Source organism: Impatiens glandulifera, chromosome 7, assembly GCF_907164915.1.
Source record: "Impatiens glandulifera chromosome 7, dImpGla2.1, whole genome shotgun sequence".
In the NCBI taxonomy this organism is placed as follows: domain Eukaryota; kingdom Viridiplantae; phylum Streptophyta; class Magnoliopsida; order Ericales; family Balsaminaceae; genus Impatiens; species Impatiens glandulifera.
In genome coordinates, this window is record NC_061868.1 from 16,389,421 (window position 1) to 16,409,666 (window position 20,246).

General features: G+C 31.0%; 2 protein-coding genes across 3 annotated transcripts; both read right to left on the reverse strand.

The window, feature by feature from the left end:
• Positions 1–298: 298 nt before the first annotated feature.
• Positions 299–7,481, reverse strand: LOC124945624 (NEDD8-activating enzyme E1 regulatory subunit AXR1-like). Of its 2 annotated transcripts, none has more exons than XM_047486088.1 (14): positions 7,339–7,481; positions 6,813–6,985; positions 6,573–6,736; positions 5,113–5,223; positions 4,894–4,973; positions 4,599–4,749; positions 4,419–4,512; positions 3,427–3,515; positions 3,125–3,198; positions 2,884–3,046; positions 1,137–1,222; positions 742–825; positions 479–659; positions 299–409 (listed from the first exon to the last, which is right to left on the reverse strand). In XM_047486088.1, exons 1-14 carry the CDS (start codon positions 7,374–7,376, stop codon positions 326–328), a joined length of 1,572 nt encoding a protein of 523 aa, XP_047342044.1. In that variant the 5' UTR covers positions 7,377–7,481; the 3' UTR covers positions 299–325. The 2 variants fall into 2 exon arrangements, with proteins under 2 accessions (XP_047342044.1, XP_047342043.1); XM_047486087.1 differs by having other exon boundaries at positions 1,104–1,222.
• Positions 7,482–12,094: 4,613 nt separating this feature from the next.
• On the reverse strand, positions 12,095–12,751 carry LOC124910264. The gene has a single exon (XM_047450891.1). The coding sequence runs from the start codon at positions 12,627–12,629 to the stop codon at positions 12,243–12,245; it is 387 nt and encodes a 128-aa protein (XP_047306847.1). The 5' UTR covers positions 12,630–12,751; the 3' UTR covers positions 12,095–12,242.
• Between the last annotated feature and the right edge of the window lie 7,495 nt (positions 12,752–20,246).

Sequence of the window (20,246 nt, forward strand, 5' to 3'; positions counted from 1 at the left end):
AAGTAATTGACACCAATTCTCCCTCCCTGCCTGCATTATTAACCCCCCAAAAAGAATTATCAGTTACTCTAAAAGGCTCACAACTATATATAACAATATCAAGGCCTTGGTTGATTTGGGAAAATAACCTATTAACTATTCTCCATAACATTGTTCAAATCATCAACCAAAATACCATATAATCAACTTGCACTAAACAAGGTTAATCCCAGATCAAACAAGGCCTCAAACTCAACAATCGCAACAAAAACAATTAAAAAATGCCTACCAGCCAAATCGGAGCAAGGTGCGTGCCCTCTTCTTCAAGGTTGCACTTTTGTAACTATCACAAAGATAACAACTGGGACTTGTGGTCAATGCCATTGAAGACGAAAGTACCCAGCATTGGAATGAATTGCCTCGTGATTAGCTGTTATTAAGAGGACTTTACATGAGTAAGGTGAGGATCTCAAGGAAAATTGAAAAATAAAGAATAAACCTTGATAACTTCCTGTGAAGCAATTCCACCAATAAATGCGGCGACTGTGTGGAGTTCAGCGGCACCATATCGACACATTTCATTTATAAGGTCTTCGGACAAAGTTGATCCGTTACAGCCTAAATCGCCAAGTAGGCCAACCGCTATAGTTTTCAATCTTGATATGTCATCATCCAACTCCCTTCACAATTATCAGCTCTCGGTTGAAAGGAATAAAAGTAAAAAGATAATGATATATTTCACTCAGGGGATTTAGTTGTTACCCTTCAAGTTGTCCCGGGAAAGTATTATAGTTAGCAGCAAAACGGTCTACAGCTCTAAGCAGTATATAGAATCCCACAGCAAAACTGTAAAATCCATAGAAAATAAATGGACTCTATTATGGCCTATTAAAAAGAGTTGCCAACTGTATGCAGATTGAGAATCTTCAGAAACTAAAAAAAATAATTAAATTAAAAAGCTATTAGTAAAATCTCTAACAATATTTTTGCAGAATGAAACTTAAACCGTCTTGAATGATATATGCATGTATCTATCATGTCTAAGAATGAATCTATGAATCTAAACTAGTAAACAGAAAATCAATTGAATCTCATAAAAATAGTTATCAGTTGGTGGAGTTTACTTTTGGTAGCACTCAGCAGAGTTATCCCGATACCTGTACTCTTCATCTGTAAGATATTTTTGCAACTCTGATTGAGATGGAGAGTTAAACTCTTCCTCAATGGGACGGTATCTGCATACCTGTGAGAAAATTCAAATACTGAGCCTAAATGGAAACTAATATTTCGTCACAATCAAGATTCTATAGAAAATTGAATATTGAGCCTATTTGAAAACTGCAATATTTTAATCATGATTCAGATTATAGTTCATTTGGTTTTGGTGTGGTATAAATATTTTTTCCAAATCACGATCCAAATTATTTTCTAGATAATTGTGATATTTGCCAAACATGACAAATGAAGATTTATCAAGATCATACTCCAAATGAAAATAAATATTAGCAATTACCATGTAATAAATCTGTTGAGTTGTTATTGAATGAACTTGAATAATTCGGTGTAAGATTGATTTTACATCATGATCCCAATGACAGTGTAATTTTTGTTTCATTTGGTATAAAAATCATGATACCAAAAAGGCTTTATACCTCTTAATTTGTAAAAATTAAGCAAATCACCCTGAAATATATATGGAAAAAAATAATGTCAAACCATTATAGACGACTGCTAGTTGGCCATTTTTGCTCATCACTATCAAAGTAATATTTTGTTAATCTAGCTAATCTATCTCCATGATAGATCAACAAAAGAAGTGGCTAATAAGGAAAGCATAATTGTGCAAACTTGACAGCAATTTCCTTTTCAACAGTTCTCAGTTCACTCAAGGACGATTGTTTGGTTTTGATGTTGTACATATAAAATTGGTCAAATTTATGAAACATAACAAAATTGTCAAAAAGATCAAGGGTACATTTATGTGTTTTCTCATTTTATGATGGTATTTCAAAAGGACTTGTACAAGACTTGAAATTTCTTTTGCAGCATTATTATATATTGAAATGTTAGGTAAGTAGTGAACCAGATTTGCAGCAGAACTCTGCCATTGTGTCCTATGTTTCACAGGATTCGCTAAAAAAAAAAATTTTGGCATCAATCTGTTACGGAACAAGTGGCCGACAAATGAATAGTATTAGATAATTATGACAAGAGGTAGGGTTAGGGCTACTACGTGAGGACATGGCATAACTAGTTAAATAAATAGTTACGGCAACTCAGATTGAGGCAGTTGACAGTCCAACCCAATAAATAAGACGACCATTGATGGGAATAGACATAAAGAAGTTAATTGATAGTCTGCTTCTTTCTATGGATTCTTAATCCTCTCATCTCAGTTTAGATGGATTTTATATTCTCACATAACTCCCAAATTCATGTATTTGAGTTTGTTTCTCTCTATAACAATATCACTATGCAACAGAATCATACATCAAATTTCAACACATCCACTAGACAACATTAAAATAATATAAGATTCATGTAAAAACCTGCTACCATTGCTATCAAAATGCTACACAAAAAAAGACCAGCTTAATTCATGTTCTTATAGTAATATATATGATTTATCCTTTACAAATGGTCTATTTTAAAGTAAAGTATTTATTCTTTTATGAATATGTTATTTTAGACCGTTAGCCAAGAGGAATATATGTTTTACCTAAAAATTATTAGTTAATATTACAATGTTCTTCATTTTGTATGTCACAAAAATGTTAGGCACGTGTTCAAGCCCTTGTGAGTAAAAAACATGTTTACCATCTCATGAAATAGATGATTCACTGAATAAACTGAAAAAAAATCATTTGGAGTATGAAATGAAAATATTGTTATACAAACACTTACAGTGAGTTTTCTGGCATTTTTGCAGAAGCTTCTTATAGTTGACTTTGATATGCTACCTGGATCTCTGTCAATTTTTTCCAAAATATTTCTTACTCGCTTCTCAACAACTAGAAAATCAGCCTCAGCCTTAGCCTGGTATATCTTCTGTAAGTTTACATATGTCCTACAACGGAGTTGGCAAACCTCTAACTTCCACCAATCAAAGAACAATAAACAAATACATTCTCAGAAGGCTACTAACTCGGTAGAAGAAGTCATATCAGGTATTGATCCCTCAAGAGGTGGCTCTCCATCACCTTCATTAGCAATGAACTCCTGCAACAGATGCAAAGATCAATGAAACCCTTAACTGCACAATCTTTTGTTTGCGACAGTTGTTACAATTTTTTCGAGCGAGTTATAGACTTAAAAGGAAAAGTAGACAAACTTATATAAAATTTTGAAATAGATGTAATACGAATATAAACACAAAAAAGGCAAGTATGCATATCAACGGCTGATATCAACAAGCATATGCAACAAAAAAAAAATTCCAGACATTACCTTCAAAGCAGCAACCATCACCCAAAAATCTGATGAACTAGAATCAACTTCAGCACAATTATCATTGATTATTCGTGTGATGTTGGAGCCTGAGACATAACAGAGTAAATGAAAGTTCTTTGTCAATAGTACAGAGCACAATGAGACAACAACCACAAGACAAAGACCATCATACACATTGGAATCCTTGCACAAATCAATTGAAATACTCACTATCTAATAAAATCACATAATTTGGTAGTTATAATCCATCTCATACCCTTTCAAAAATAATAGTCCATCTCGATCTTATTGGCATTTAAATTTTTTTCGTTGTTTCTTATTTATTGTTTTGTTTTGTTTCCTTCCCTTTTGTAATGTTTGAACGCATTTTGCGCTCTTTTTAATAAAAGTTGACATTTTTCAAAAAAATTAATCCATCTCATACCCTTTCAAAAATAATAATCCATCTCATATACTAACTAACACCCTCAAATCCATGTTACAAAGACAAAAGAAAGACTCATTGTGGAATCACTGAGGAGGATGAGATCAACCGTCAAGAGAAAATTATAAGGATATTATCAGTCACTTTATTATGAATTTCCATCACCTAAAAATAACTAGAGTTCTGATAATGATGTTATTAGGCATTTTGTATAACTTCTTATTCTAAAGAAATTTTCATAGTTGGTATAGTAGTTTGAGTATATTTCCTTTGTCTTTTAAAAACTGATTTTGTGACTAGTTACTTCTAGCCTCAACATACAAATAGCGCCACTACATAGAAACACAAAAGTAAACTACAAGTAAAGCACCATCAAATCAAATTCTCATTATTAAGTCCTACACTTTATTAATTTTCTCATCAAATATTCTCAAAATAGAAACTCACATTTGTATGGTTCATGTTCATCTAGAATCCAAATAACTCATTTTAGAATTTGTATGCAGCCAAGATAACAAGTAGATTAGACAATTAGAGAAAATGCTTCACCAAATTCATGACTTACTTATTCCCCGCACAGCAAAAACTTTAAAAGAGGCTTCAATTGCTTCTTTATAATTATCCTCATCCATTTCAATCATCTTCGATCTAATAAGCTCCTAGGATGTCACAGGCACAAACCTGTTTCAGTATAGAAAGTCCAACAAGATGACTGAGCATTAGTGAGAAACTAACAGTTACTCACCTTGAATTCTTTCTTTTCTTCTCTAGTCGATGGAAGCTTTCCACTATGAGTTGAGGTCCACTTATCCGCCATGTTGACAAGAATCGCTACATATGGTGTGTGTTTATGGACAACAGGATCTGAATTGTCTAAATCAATAGATTCTGCAAACCTTCCAATGATATAAACAAATGCAGCAAGATTAAGCACATCGAATCTGAGGGGAATGACAAAATGCTACTAGTTTCAAAATGGAAACTGATGAATCACATGATATGAGTAAAGATAATGCAGTAAAACCAATCTATATTCTTACTCCCTCAGCTCAGGCCATGGATTATTTAGTCTGAGATCGTCAAGAAAATGATCAGGTTTTGATTCAATCACTGTATGCTCCTGAAACAAAGAAAAACCAAAACCTTCACTTACAACAATCAACTCAAAACCATGTTTTTCCACAAAAAAAAGTTGTAGCACATTATTTGTATACTTGATTTCCTAAATATAATGAGAAACAAAAAGTCACGAGTCTAACCTTCACACTGATCCGGACCAGCCCAGTGAGACCATAGGAACGTGCAAATATCAACATAACATTAGCCTCACGACATATTCTATCCAGCTTCACCATCGAGTCTTCCACCAGCTACAAGAAGAACGAGAGCATGATCATTGACGATTTATAAACAAGAATCTGATTACAGCTTTTTGAACCACAAATCATTCATGAAAAGACCTAGCTGGATAATAATAGCATGATAATGGGCATAATCACATAATTAGGCTGCTAGATAGCACAAAGACAACTTAATAAGCACATTTGTATGGTCCAAAGGTGAAAACAAAAGTTGAAGTTCCAATTGCTATCAATTTGTTCTTACAAGATAGATTTTCTTGCTTAGCAAATTGAAGCTCTCTATCTATCTACCTAAATCAACATAACATATTATTGAAACTAGCCTAACCACAATTTTACCATTTTTATTCATGTTTGTAAGAAGCCATCCCATGGCTGCTATATTGAAGAGTGCAATTCCAATCAAGATTGCAAACATATAAGCCAGATGAACATTTTCTCTTAAGTTACTTGATCATCCATAGTATGACAGAGAAATTCTTGCTGCTTAACGGGACTCCAAGCCCGGGGAAAGGAAAAGGTCAATTTCTACGAGAAACCTTAGTTCTAGACATTAAGCAAAAACAAGTGACTGATTACAAATTCAAGTTCACAGAGTTACTCTCTTTCATAGTCAGGGCAGCATACATTACATTTGTGTCTTAAACATAAAGAAACAAACACTTATCTATAAGAAAAATATTGAACAGACCATCTTCCATGCTGTCCCAATTTCAAACATAAATAATTTGTGATACCATGATGAGTTGCAAAAATAAAAGACCTGTTGGCAATGTCATACTATGATCTAAAAGACCATATGAGCAAGGAACAAAACATATCTTCTTCAGAAGGGAAAAAAAAACCGTTTTTGAAGGTTACAATTTTTATTACAAAAAGAAAAGAGGAAACACGAGTTCAATATACAAGGAATACTATTCCTTAAAAAAAGAACACTATTGTGTCAGTTCCCAGAGAAAGACAAGTCAGATATTTAAATAAGTTGTATCCCTGGAACTAAATATCAAGGGCTTGTTTGATGAAGGGCCCATCGCCAATCACTTCGTCATCATATTAATCATAAACTAAAATACCAAATTACACTTACATTATATTCTTATAACATTTTTAAATATTAAATACCAAGGATACTATGAAATAATCCACTTTTTCATCAAACAAGGTTCTTTTTCTCAATAAACCTACATCAAACAAGCTCCAAGCCAGTTTTTCATGATCAGTCACTTCAATGAGAATCCCGTACAAGTGAAAATGCTCACATCGCGATTACAACAGTTCCATTTAAAGCTATTCATGGTAGCAATCACACTATTGCTATATTTATTCCAAATCATGAGGTAAAGCAAAAAATAATATACCTGGGTGGCTATCACTAAGGTAAACTGAGAGAAGAAAGATGGGGTTGTCTCGATTAATCTATCAGGATACTCTTCTATAAACTTGGCTTTAACAGCATCATTTAACTCTTGAAGAAATGCACATACAGACTTTGCCTTCGATTGCCCAACACTAGCTTCTTCGACTACCAACGCCAAGTATCAGAATAAGCAATCAGCACGATAAAAAAATTCAGTACAAAGTAACGATTAAAGACATACTCATGAAGTTATTTCCAAGGTCACCCACTTCAACTTTGGATCCATCAATTACAGTGATACTTCCAATTCCACCAAGAACAAGATTTTTCAATGTCTCAGATCCAGTTGGACCACAATTGAGCAGGCAAACATTTGCTTTCTCAAGAGCAGCCTGCCCAAGATCACCCCATATCCTGCAATGAAATCTCATTTGTAAACTTAAATCGTGTAAAAGACATGTATTTATTTCAGTACCATAAGTGAGTTTTATGATCCAAAAAGAAAATTATAGGCAAATAACCACACAGGAAGCGAGCAAGAGGGAAAATAAAAACCTAAGACTTGGTCCACTGAGCTAGGATTATCAAACAGGTAAACTGAGCTAGCCTAAATCGGAAAATGCAGTCAGCCTAAATCGGGTTTCCTTGACATTAGAAAAGAAAAGAGAATTTAGGGGATTCATGCGCGATAGTTGGAAGACAATGGAAGGTAGAGATTAGAGTATGAGAAAGCAGGGAAAAGGAAGCATAAAGAAGAAAGTAAGTACCTTAGCTGACGGTCATACTTGGTTTTAGGTTCCGCCATTGTTGTGTGCTGAAAAAGGTGCTCGCTTACTAGCTACGCAGAGCGAAAGGGTCACATATACAACGGGGGAGCACTGTTTGTTTATGATGAGAGTCCAGTATAGCCTATATCTAAAAATATGTAGATTCCCCTTTCAAATAATTTTATTTTCTTGTTATAAATTTGATTATTTTTACAATAAAACTTAGTAATAAGTTTTATATTTTAATTTATTCTTAGAATATGATTGGAAATGAGTTGGTGGATAAAAAAAAAAAAAAAAAAGAGTAAAAGTCGCATTTTTTTTATTTCTAAAAGGGTTTAAAAAAATAATTAATTTATTATATTTGGTTTTAAAAACTACTTTTACTACTTGAGATAGGTTAATGAGTTTTAGTGATGTTAAATATATAACATGAATCTTTTTATTCTTTCATAACCATAACCTTAGTTTTTCATTTCGAAGGTTCTTCCTTTCCATTCAAATCCTCTGCTACAAAACTCGGAAAAAATTGATTTTCAACACTAGGTAATAATGTTGATTCCAGTAACATGCAATATATTGATCTCAAAATCCGAAATTTTTTGTACTAGGCCCATTAATATAAATTAAGAATATAATGTAAAAGAGCTTACATGTTCTTAGGCAGGTTGTAATGAAAAAGATATGATAAACGATTTCTCTATTCTTCGTACTAAGACAACACCTATTAGTTAAGTGAAGTTATTTTCTTTTAAGCTTTAGGGTAAACATAGTCTTGAATTATTATTTTTTTAAGGGAGTGGTAAATGATGTTAGTCATGAAATCAGCCGACCAACAAAATTGAAAATTCATTGTATTAGAATGAATCAAGATTTGATCAAGAATCTCCCCAAGACTAGCAAGTCTACCATCCTTTCTCACGGAGAGAGGTGTCGAAAGAAAGTAAACTTCATCTGCTTAAAATTGTTCTACAAAAGTCCACCAAATTGGAGATGTAAAAAATGTATCAAAAGAAGTTAGATATAAACTCATATGAGTGTTAATAATATTGTCCATTGTAAGGAAATAAGGAGATAGCTTTTAGTCATTATCACCCTTTGAAAAATGTGAGTGGTAAATGATGTTAGTCATGAAATCAGCCGACCAACAAAATTGAAAATTCATTGTATTAGAATGAATCAAGATTTGATCAAGAATCTCCCCAAGACTAGCAAGTCTACCATCCTTTCTCACGGAGAGAGGTGTCGAAAGAAAGTAAACTTCCTCTGCTTAAAATTGTTCTACAAAAGTCCACCAAATTGGAGATGTAAAAAATGTATCAAAAGAAGTTAGATATAAACTCATATGAGTGTTAATAATATTGTCCATTGTAAGGAAATAAGGAGATAGCTTTTAGTCATTGTCACCCTTTGAAAAATGTGAGTGGTAAATGATGTTAGTCATGAAATCAGCCGACCAACAAAATTGAAAATTCATTGTATTAGAATGAATCAAGATTTGATCAAGAATCTCCACAAGACTAGCAAGTCTACCATCCTTCTCACTGAGAGAGGTGCCGAAAAAAAGTAAACTTCATGTGCTTAAAATTGTTCTACAAAAGTCCACCAAATTGGAAATGTATCAAAAGGAGTTAGATATAAATTTATACGAGTGTCAATAATATTGTCCATTGTAAGGAAAGAAGGAGATAGCTTTTAGTGATTCCACCCATGAGACTTTTGTTCGAGTAGAATCTCATTGATGTGACATGAATTCGTGATTACCAAGTTTATATTTTAACAATAATGTAAATTTTTTTAAAGGAATTTGTTTTTTAAAATAAAACTATTTATTAAAAAAAAAATTGTTTTTTACTCTATTAAAAATACACCAATTAGTCAATTACCCGAATTCAACCCCAAAATCTTCTCATGATTTACCTAACCCAATAGGGCACAAGGTATGACTGGAAGAGTTAAACAAAACCACAACTATGTATATTTTTTTTTGGAAAAAAACTCACTTAGACGTATGTACTTGTACAACTAGCTCACTTAGACGTATATACTAATAAAAGATCATTTAAACCTATGTACTATCAAAAATTGGCTCATTTAGCCTCTTTTAATAATCATGGTTAACTTTTATTTTTAAATTTATATATTTATTAATTAAATATTAATATATTTTTTCTCTCCTTCTTTTTCATTAATTAAATTAGATAATTTATTTTATTCTTAAACTTTTTATTATTTTAATATTAATTTCTCTTTTATATTTTATCTTCTTTTTTTTATTAGTTTTTATTTCTCATATTTCTTAAATTGTCATTTTTTTAAAAAAATTTAACAACTTATTTATGAATTTTATATTTTACTGTAATATTTTTTTTAAGGTTTTTTCTTATTTAATTTAATATAATAAAAATGAAAAAGGATTTTTTTCTTATTTAGTTTAATATAAATAAAAATGAAATTAATAATTTTTTATTTAATTTTATTCACGACTTATATTAGTAGTAAAAGAATTGTTTTGTCTAATATTTGATTATTACTCTTTTAGTGTTTGATGAATGAGTTTTTATTATTATTCAATTCTTAATTAATTTATTTTTGTGTTGAAAGAATTTTATTGTTGAAAGAATTTTCATTATTATATTCAATTATTGGGATCAAACAATTTTAAAATAATTAATAATTAATGTGAATATAAAAAAAATATATAAAAAAGAAGAAATATATATATTAAAATTAAAATAATCAATCATAAATACTCATATAAAAATAATAAAAAATTATAAAAGATAAAAATAGAGAGTTCATTTATTAGTAATAAATGAAATAATAAATGAAAAGGAAAGAGAGAGAAAATATATTAATATTTAATTAATAAATATATAAATTTAAAAATAAAAGTTAACCATAGTTACTAAAAGAGGCTAAATGAGCCAATTTTTGATAGTACATACGTTTAAATGATATTTTATTAATACATACGTTTAAGTGAGCTAGTTGTACAAGTACATACGTCTAAGTGAGCTTTTTTCCTTTTTTTTTATTATAAAGCCTTGTCCTTAATATAAATATATATATATATATATATATATATATATATATATATTTAATATTTCAACTTAATTATTTTATTATAAAACAATTTGAAATTATTAAAAGATTATTAATTTTAATTTATATATACAATTTTATTTATAATTATTAAAATTAAGTATAATTTTAAATTAAATAATTTTAAATAATGATTTGATTTTAATTTTTTAAATAAAATTAATAATTTTAATTTATATAAATTTACGTAATTAAATTTATATAAATAATGTTACAATATTTTTATAATAATTAAATTAAAAACAAAATTTTATAGTAATAAAAGTGTAGTTCCCTGATTTTCATGTTGAATTATATTAAAAAAACATTTAGTCCCTTGTCTATGATTAAAATGATTTAAAAATATTAATTAAATAGCATTCTAGCAAAAATTAACACCATTATATTTTCTTAAGCCAAATTAATAAGGAGATGTAGTATTCTTCTAAGTTCAAATAATAATATAATCAGAAAGAAATTGTTAGGAGCACTTTTTTCTGTTTATCTTTTCTCAAGTTTCCCTTACAAGTCTTGTTCCTAACAAAAACCCTTCTATGCCTTATTTGAAAATTGAGTCAATAATATAATTATTAATCACATTATTCAAATCACCAACTAACATTTTTGTTTTAAAAGTGACTATTTTTCATAAATTCAAAAAACTGCAATGGACTCATGTCTAATAGAAAAATCAAACCAGTATAAATGAGTTATGACATGTGTAGTCATAAACCACCAACAAAACCAAGTCAATACCAAAACTAAGGTACAAAAACAGGAAGATAAAACCCCCTAGAAACATGAAAAATTCAAATAAAAATATTAAACGGAAGATATAGGAGATCAGAACTCATCAACCTATTTAATACCCTCTATTTTAAAATAGAGGACTATCTATTCATTACATATTTACACCCTAATATATGCTTAATTAAATAACTTCAATTTTTTCATAGCCACCCAGATCAAACAAGATCTTAATTAGGTGCACATAATGATTAAATTAGCATCTTTGAAAGCAAGATAATGATGATGCTTCTATTTCTGATTTTACTTTCACATCAGAAAAATCAATGGTACAAAAGCTCAAGAACAATGTACCATTTTTTATCAATGTTTCAGAAGAATTCTGATGGCTGGAATCTGGATCCTACTGCAAAATATGATGGGTGAGAAACCTGAATCTAAAGAGAAACACATATAAACCTGCACTATACCAAGATCATAAGCTAGCATCTCCTTCAAGAACATCTTTGAGAATTGAAACTTCTGAGCTTAACTCAGTACTAGCCAAGGAACTAAAGTTAACAGAAGTCAGAAAAACACATTCTTCAAAGGCTCAAACATCAGTAGTTACTTCCAAACTAGTCAAGAAAATCTAGACCCATTGAAGGCTTAAAAAAGCCTCTATAAACCCTGTTATTAAAAAGAAATCATGGGTCTTGAACAATTGAAACACGCTGAACAAGGAAAACCTAAAGATGAATATAGAAAGTGGCATAAAAACATCACAATCTTCCAATTGGGTATCATCATAAGAAAGAACACTGATTTGACATCATCTAATGTATATACTTTAATAACAAGAAGATTAATTTAATAGATTACCATTGAATAAACTGAAAATTAACTAATTGTAACTTGTCAAGAAATCAAAACTAGATTGAGCAGCTATGACAGGAAATATAGTTGTTTTATTGAATACTTTCATGTTTTGCCTAATTAATATGTATGTCACAATAGTAAAGAAAGAAGGCAGACAAAGAACTGCCAGATAACAGAAGAAATCTCGATCTAAATCAAGAAATAAGATAGTTCATTCAATGCGAAACAAGAATATCATTACTAAAAGCATCGATAACAGAATCAGGTGAATCAGCAACTGGACTTGCCGGACTTGAGTTGATGAAGAAGACAGATCTAGACGCCAAAAGTCTCTTCCTCTGCTGACATCTAGGACCATAGATCTTGCCTGAGAAGTGAAGGAAACCATCGTTGATCTCCGCCAAACGATTAGGGCTACGGATCGGCGACAGAAGTGGCGATTGAATACGAATCGAAGAGATCTGGAACTTCAAGTCAAGACGGTTGGATCTAGCGTTGATTCGTGAATCACGAAGCTGTGCGAGAGCTCCTGGTTTTAGATATCTGAGAAAAGATTCGTCCGTTCTCTTGGAAGATGATCTGGTGCGATCCTTTCGATTCATGGTTGGAAGAGGAAGATTTGGATTGGAGGGTAGAATAGTAGATGGATGGATGGATTGGTGGTAAAGTAAAAACGTATGGATAGGTTTTAAGGAAGAAGGAGGCGCTGGGCGGGAAGAGAATGGAGGGAATAGGTTATAGAGAAAAAATATATTGTTCTTTCAAAATTATATTTTTTACTTTCAGCCGCCATTTTCTCCCTCCTCAACCTCGGTTTATTTATATTAGAATGAACTTCCAAAAACCCGGTCCATTTGAGATAGAGATACAAAATGAAATTTGTGATATTTTATTGAATATTAATAATTAGGGTTAAGGCCGGTTTATCTCTTCTTTTATAAATCATTTAACCGATTAATATTAGTATTAATTTTATCGATTTTAATTTGTATTAGTTTCGATCGAGTAACCTTGTTTAATTGTGAATGTTTGATTAAATATTAAATTTATTAAATGATATATATATTAAAAATCTTTATTTGCATAATCCTATTGCTAATATATTATATTATTGTTAGAATATAATATATTATAATAATATTTTATAGATTTATTTAAAAATATGATATAATATATTATAATCATATTTTATAGATTTATTTAAAAATATGATATAATAATCTATTATATTATTGTCATAATATAATATATTTTAAAAAAAATTATTTTTAACTATTAGCTATATAAATTAATTTTTTATTTTTAAAATAATTTTATACTAATTATAATTTACAATTTAAAAATAACTAATATATATAGATGATTAAATATTATTTATAATACATTTAATATTTATAAAATAATTAATATATAATTAAAAATAATAATATTATTAAAACCGATTAACCAATAAACCGGTAAAATAAAACCGGTAAACTATCGGTTCTGGTTATCAATTTGTTCGATTTTTTTCACAGCCCTATTAATAGTATCATAAATTTTATTACAAATAAAAAAAAATCAAACATGTTCTAAATAAGTATAATTAATATTAATTAACACAACAGTACAATTACTACAGTTACTAAGTAATAACTAATCGTTATAACAAATTAATAACTTAGTTTAATTATCAAACTAGATCATAACTAAGTCATTGAATGACAAAATTTGACGCAATGACCCTAAAAATGGCCTTAAATGCGCAGGTCAATAAATACGACAAGTTCATAATTTTTTGACGAAATTATTCCCGTCGTGTTACGTGAGGTAACAACCTATGAAAATTCTAGAATACTCTTACTATTTAATATAACTTTGTCATTTTTCTCATTTCTCTCTTCTCCTCGTTCTCTTTAAACGAAAACCTAAATGACGATCTTTGACGGATAACCACAGCAAACGGCGATGACACAACCATGAGCACGAGCACGATGGTGACAACTGGTACTCTTCTTCCTCGATCATTGTTTGTTATTTGTTTAGTTCATTAAAAATGGTATGGCCGCATCTCGCGATGGGCACGATCGTCTCGTGACCATACCATTAATAATGAATAATTGTTGTATGACTTCAATTGTATGGGATCGTCTCGCGACGACTCCTCATTCTAATAGTATTATTTATACATACATTCATGTTTTCAATTGCAACTGAAGTATTCGTTTTGTATAATGGAAAGTAGAAATTTGCTGATAGTACAATGTGTTTTCATGCAACTTAAATCAAAACTTTGAATTTACCCCAAAATACTACATTTGTTGAATTAGTTGATATCATCTATGATACACTTAACTTGCAAAAATCTACATATGATTTAGTGCTTCAAGTCAAGTATAATGTTCCGGTATGCCAAATCCTCCCTCTCTTCTTATTGATCAAGATAAGGATGTGGGCACATATTTATCACGGTTGATTTCGGGTCGCACTATGTCACCACTGTGTGTCTCTATAATAGAGAAATTAACACTTACTCAAGAAAAGATACCACTACTTACATACCCAACTCAAGAAAATATACTACCGTTTCCTAAAAAAGTATACCAGAAGTTGTTCCTAATATATTTCAACAGGATGTCTTTGAAAGTCAAGATGAAGCATGAGAAGAAAACTATTTACATCATTATGAGTACTTGCTTACTACTACTAGTTTTGCACGAGCAATTGCACCAACGCCTCAACGATCATCAATAACTACACCATTTACTCCAAGAGCTTCATTTCCATCGACAGACCGATCATCAATACCTACACCATCTATTATAAGAGCATCATTTCCATCGACAGATTGATCAATACCTATGACAGACCCATCATCTAGGATGGAATTCAGTAGTTAAACTATATTGGAAGTCTATGCGTTGTTTGATAATAAAAAAGAACTTCAACTGAGGTTTTATAAATATTCAATGACTAATCATTTTGAATTCAAAGTGGAGAAGTCAAGAAAACATCTTTGTTATGTGAAATGTGTGGATGAGAAATTCAAGTGGAGATTGCATGATGTGAAAGATAAATTTATAAATTTTGTAGCTCGTAATTTATATGTGTTGAAGAAGTGTATTCAAAAAGGATATTTTTTTATTGTGAGAAAACTGATTTAATAATTTTTTAAGTTTATGTTAATTTAAGAATTTTGTACAATCCGTTTTAAATTTATTTGTATTTTTGTAGTATGGATAAATTTATATTATATAGTGTGGATGATTAATGGTCTATTGTTTAAATGTTTAAGGACAAAATATTTATTAATAGTTTTAGGTTAATTATATTTTGTAGTAACATATTAGTTAAAATAATATATTAAATTTATATAATTTTATATAATTTTAGTTTAAATGGGTTAATTAAAATATAATAATTTTTTAATATATAGTATCGGGTAATGGGGGTACCCGTCGAGGATCGGGTACCTGACGAATCGGGGATTGAGATATAAATAGACATACCCATCGGGTTCGAGGTTGGGTAGTAAATTGAAAATCGGTTTTGGGGATGGATACTTCACTACCTGATGGGTAGGGTACCCGTTGCCATTCCTACTTGAGGTTGTGGGTGCATTTCCAAGAAATCCTACCAAGAAAGTCACGAATGGTGGTTTCTTCCATCTATAAAAGGAACAACAACAACAATGTATGTGAAAACCAACAACAATGTAGGTGAAAACCTTTAACAACAAATACAACAGTAAGAACAAATAACAAATACGCCATCGCGAGACGCAACCGACCATCGCGAAACACTAATGAAGACGATGAAGGAACGAGAAGACGAGCCGGAAGAGTCGTCGAGGCAGACAATAATGAAGTTAAGTAGAGGCTAGAGAGAGACAAGTTGTCACGATGGAGTGAAGAAATATGAAATATTTATCGTGACACAATTATAAATAGAGTATGGCGCGTGCAGAAACACGCACCTCTTTAACTTCTATCGCGAGACGCGACCGCCCATCGCGAGAAGCGACCGCCCATCGCGAGAAGCGACCACCCATTGAAAGAAGGCCCATTGCGAGAAGGGATTGCCCATCGCAAGAAGGCCCATCACGAGAAGGGACCACCCGTTGCAAGAAGGGACAGCCCGTTACGAGACAATCGTGCCGTCGCAAGAAGGGACCGAATCACGTTAAATCATGAAACGGGACCGAATAAACATGAGAACCGCATCCAACCTCATCTGCATTTAAGATGAACAACCAAGAACTTAAAATGTCCAATAATATTATCATATGCATCAACTAACTACTTATAAAGTACAACAACAACCAACAACATCTCGAATCCACATGAATCAAGTCTCGAATCTTGAATCTGTTAAAAATTAAACACAAAACATTCAATACAGCTATAATGGAAATAAAAATATAAATCACATAATAGAAGAGAGCATCGGATTTTGTCTGTCATTATGTTAGTCGATCGCCGATTGTCGTTGTGTTCATCGGTCGCCGATTGTTGTTGTGTTCGTCGGTCGCCGATTGTCGTTGTCATTCTTCGTTCGTTCATTGTTAGGGTTTGGAGACAACACATAGAATAAAGAGAACGAAAAATAAAGAATGAAAAAAATTGAGAATTTATATAAAGAATTAGGGTTCTGTTTCGCAACACGACGCTGCATCGCGTTACGCGGTGGAGTAATTTCGTCAGAAAATTATGAAGTGATCATTTGCACAATATTTATTATGTGCTGGTCACCAACGTATTTAAGGCAATTTTTAGGGTCATTTTGTCAAATTTTCCCATTGAATGAGATTGACATTTATTCTCCACTCCCTCCACAAGATGAAAATTTTATATTTGTAATTGTAGCTTGTGTCGAAGATCTAAAAATTAATTCGTTTCAAAATATTTAGAAAAGATATTTACGATCTGTATATTATATGATACATGTGTTAGTGAAATAAAATCAAACTTGTATTTATTTCTTACCGTGTGAAAATCAATATCAATGTGATTTGTCTGTTTAAAAACGGGTTTTTCGTATTGTGAATTGCTGTTTTATTATCATAATAATGAAGTGTAATTAGCAATGCAATCAGATTATAAAATCTGACAACAAATTTTTTATCCACTCCAATTCACATATTGTTGAAGCCATGCTACGATATTTATCCAGCTTCAGCAAAAGAACGAGAAACAATTTGTTGTTTTTTCGTTTTCCAAGTAATAAGCGAATTCCTGAGATATACACAATATTATGTTAATGATTTCCTTGAATCCAAACAAGATCCCCAATCACAATCACAATCACAATCATAATCACATAAAACATACAAATTATAGTAGTTGAGTAGCTCGGTTGGTTAGAGCGTCGCTCTCATGAGCCGAAAAGCGTTGCTTCTAGCTCTATCGAAACTAGTTCTCATAATTTCATTACAATCAAATAATGTTTTTATAAAAGGGTTTAGGATAGGGGTTGAAGAGAATTTTTATTTTTTGGTTAAGTACATTTGTGGGCTATGTGCTTAACCCACGGGGATTAGTCGCACTCCGAAAGAGTAGCGGAATCCAGCGTTCTAAAAAAACACATAGAAATTAAGATTACTCTTTAAAGAATAAAATATTCCCAAAGAAAGAGTTTCTTTCATATAGTAACCACATGTATAACAACAATAAAATGAGATTTAAAAGATTTATATATGAATTGACTTAATTGTTGAACACAATATGCTATGTCAGGTCTTGTGAAGTTGGAATAAAGTAGTATGCCAACCAACCTTTTATATTAGTTACATCACATAAATCATCATTTATAGTATCATTTATCAACTTCACTATATTTTTTTATAGGAATTATAGATGACTTTGAAACCATTAATTCTAAATCAGACACAAGATCAAGGACATATCTTTTTATTCACATATATGCCTTCTTCTTTGTGAATAAGTTCTAATCCTAAGAAAATTTTAGCATTAACAAAATACTTAATAGAGTATTTAGAATCAATTTTGGCTTTAAAGTCTTCAATATACTATAATGAATTACTAACCAACTGAATATCATTAACATAAAGTAGTACAAAATAGACAAGTAATTTGATCTTCTATCCTCTTAACACTAATCATTTTGAGATTGCAAAAAATCAATATTTGAATTCTATAGAGATTTCAGAATGCCATTATTTTGAGGACACTTTTAGTCCTTTAGACACCCTATTTTTACATCTACACAATTAAAATAAATATACATGGTTAGCATTATGATCATACTTGATTATTAGACTAGAAGATCAAAAATAAATAATTAATCTACAAAATACCCTCTTTAGCCTATTTCGGGTTAGTTAAAACATAGTTTTTTTTTGTAAAACTAAAAATTTGCAAAATCTAACACATTAAGGATGATCATTTTATTTTTTAGTACAATATTTTATAGGCGGAAAAATTCAAATTTTCACATGGCCACATCATCATCTTTTCCGGGTTGCCTATCGCTAGAGTTATCGCTGGATCACCAGATTATGGGAAAGATGAAGAACATATTCTTCATTTGGTACTTAGGATTTTGGCAAAATTTTGGCAAAAAAACTGAATGACACATTTTATTCAAAAATTCACATTAGGCTGAATTTTTAACCAAATTTGATGATTCGAGTTGCATTGAAAATGTAACATGATGATATACAATCCCATTCAAACCAAATTCCATATAAATACTTAGATTTTCCATAAGAATTGAAAGAAGGAAAGAGTAAGAACTTCAAACTTGAAACTAACCACCTTTCACTTAAAAATGATTTAAAGAGTTATAGTCCACCAATTTAAACTCATCAGGTATCAAAAGAAAGGTAAGACACACAAAAAAATAAATCCAAAGGAAGAGAAAGAAAAGCTCTAGAGATTTTAGGCAATTTTACGGCAAAAATTCCGGCAGCAAATTCTCTCATCACGAAAACACGACCGGCACGATCGACACGAACGATACAATTAGCACGGACGGAACGATCGACACGATCAGCAAGATATTAAGGTCGCAGTTCTCTTGTTGTGATCGCGATTGCTAGTCGCTTATGGTCGTTTTTGACACGATCGGCACAATCGGCACGAACGACATGGTAACTCCAATAGCTAAGTCATTCATTCATCTGTAAAACTTGGTTGAAATATTAAAGTTTTTAGTTTACCCTATTCTGTAATAGCTAACTGCTCTATTTTGTTGTTGTTTTTTGTTCTTCATTAAAATGGGAAGAAAAAAAGAAATAAGGATAAGGATGTCAAATAATTTATGATGGAAGATTTAAGAGAGGTAGCTGAAAAAGAAATTGATAAGATTACTGAAGAAAATTATTAAGGAAAAATAGGAATGCAACAAAGATAAAGAACCAATTGATGATAAAAATTCTAAAGAAAATGTAGCAGGAAAATAGGGGAAGAAAGAATGAATTTGGAAGGTAGGTTACAAGGAAAGAGCAAATCTCTTTGGACTGAAAAATCAAATCACAAATCTCATGATGCACGCAAAAAAAATGAGAGATTGTGCTGAACAAAGAAAAAATGTAGCAAACAACCGTCCAACTGAATGTACACTATCTTAAGGACTGTAATTTACTAAGGAAGGAAGAGTATGAAAAGATAGTAAACTGGTCAGTTGAAATAATGAGGGAGCTGATGAAGTTCCTTAAATCTAAGACATATACTATCAGGAGCTATTCTAGATGGAGTGTAAACGAAGTTTAGAAAAATAATGCAGGAAAGAAAGCCGATGATCATGCTTATAAAGGAAAAATCTACTTGGACGATCTTAAAATAAAAGTGGAGGTACTCAATTCTTCTTTTGAATTTAAACTGTCAACTGAAGTGGAGGAAAATGTGTTAAAGAATGTGAAAATGTAGTAGTTGGAAACTACATAAGTAAGAATAGAGTATCATTCTAAGTCATCAAGGAAACCTTAATGAAACAATAGTAGCATAATGGACTAGAGAAGGTTTATGAAAATATACATAATCTCTATTTTCTGTAGTTCAAGAAGTGATCAAACTTGAATGATATTCTAAAACACGGGCATACTTATATTGGATCCAACTATATGAAGTTAGAGAGTTGGTCTAAAGAATTGAACATGTATGTTGAAAGGAAATGAAAGTATATATTAATGAACATCTTGATAGGATCGTTGTAATCGATAGAGACGGGGGTCTGGCTATTGATGAAGACTTCGGAAAAACAATTTGATAGAAATCTTG

Bases quoted from the DNA above. Each gene is read 5' to 3' on its own strand.
- LOC124945624 (XM_047486087.1), bottom strand. From the start codon at position 7,376: ATGGCGGAACCTAAAACCAAGTATGACCGTCAGCTAAG. The intron at 5,224-6,572 runs GTATATTATTTT...TTCTTCTTGTAG, and splicing joins CCTTAGTGATAGCCACCCAG to CTGGTGGAAGACTCGATGGT. The intron at 410-478 runs GTTTATTCTTTA...TCTTAATAACAG, and splicing joins CTTCACAGGAAGTTATCAAG to CTAATCACGAGGCAATTCAT.
- LOC124910264 (XM_047450891.1), bottom strand. From the start codon at position 12,629: ATGAATCGAAAGGATCGCACCAGATCATCTTCCAAGAGAACGGACGAA.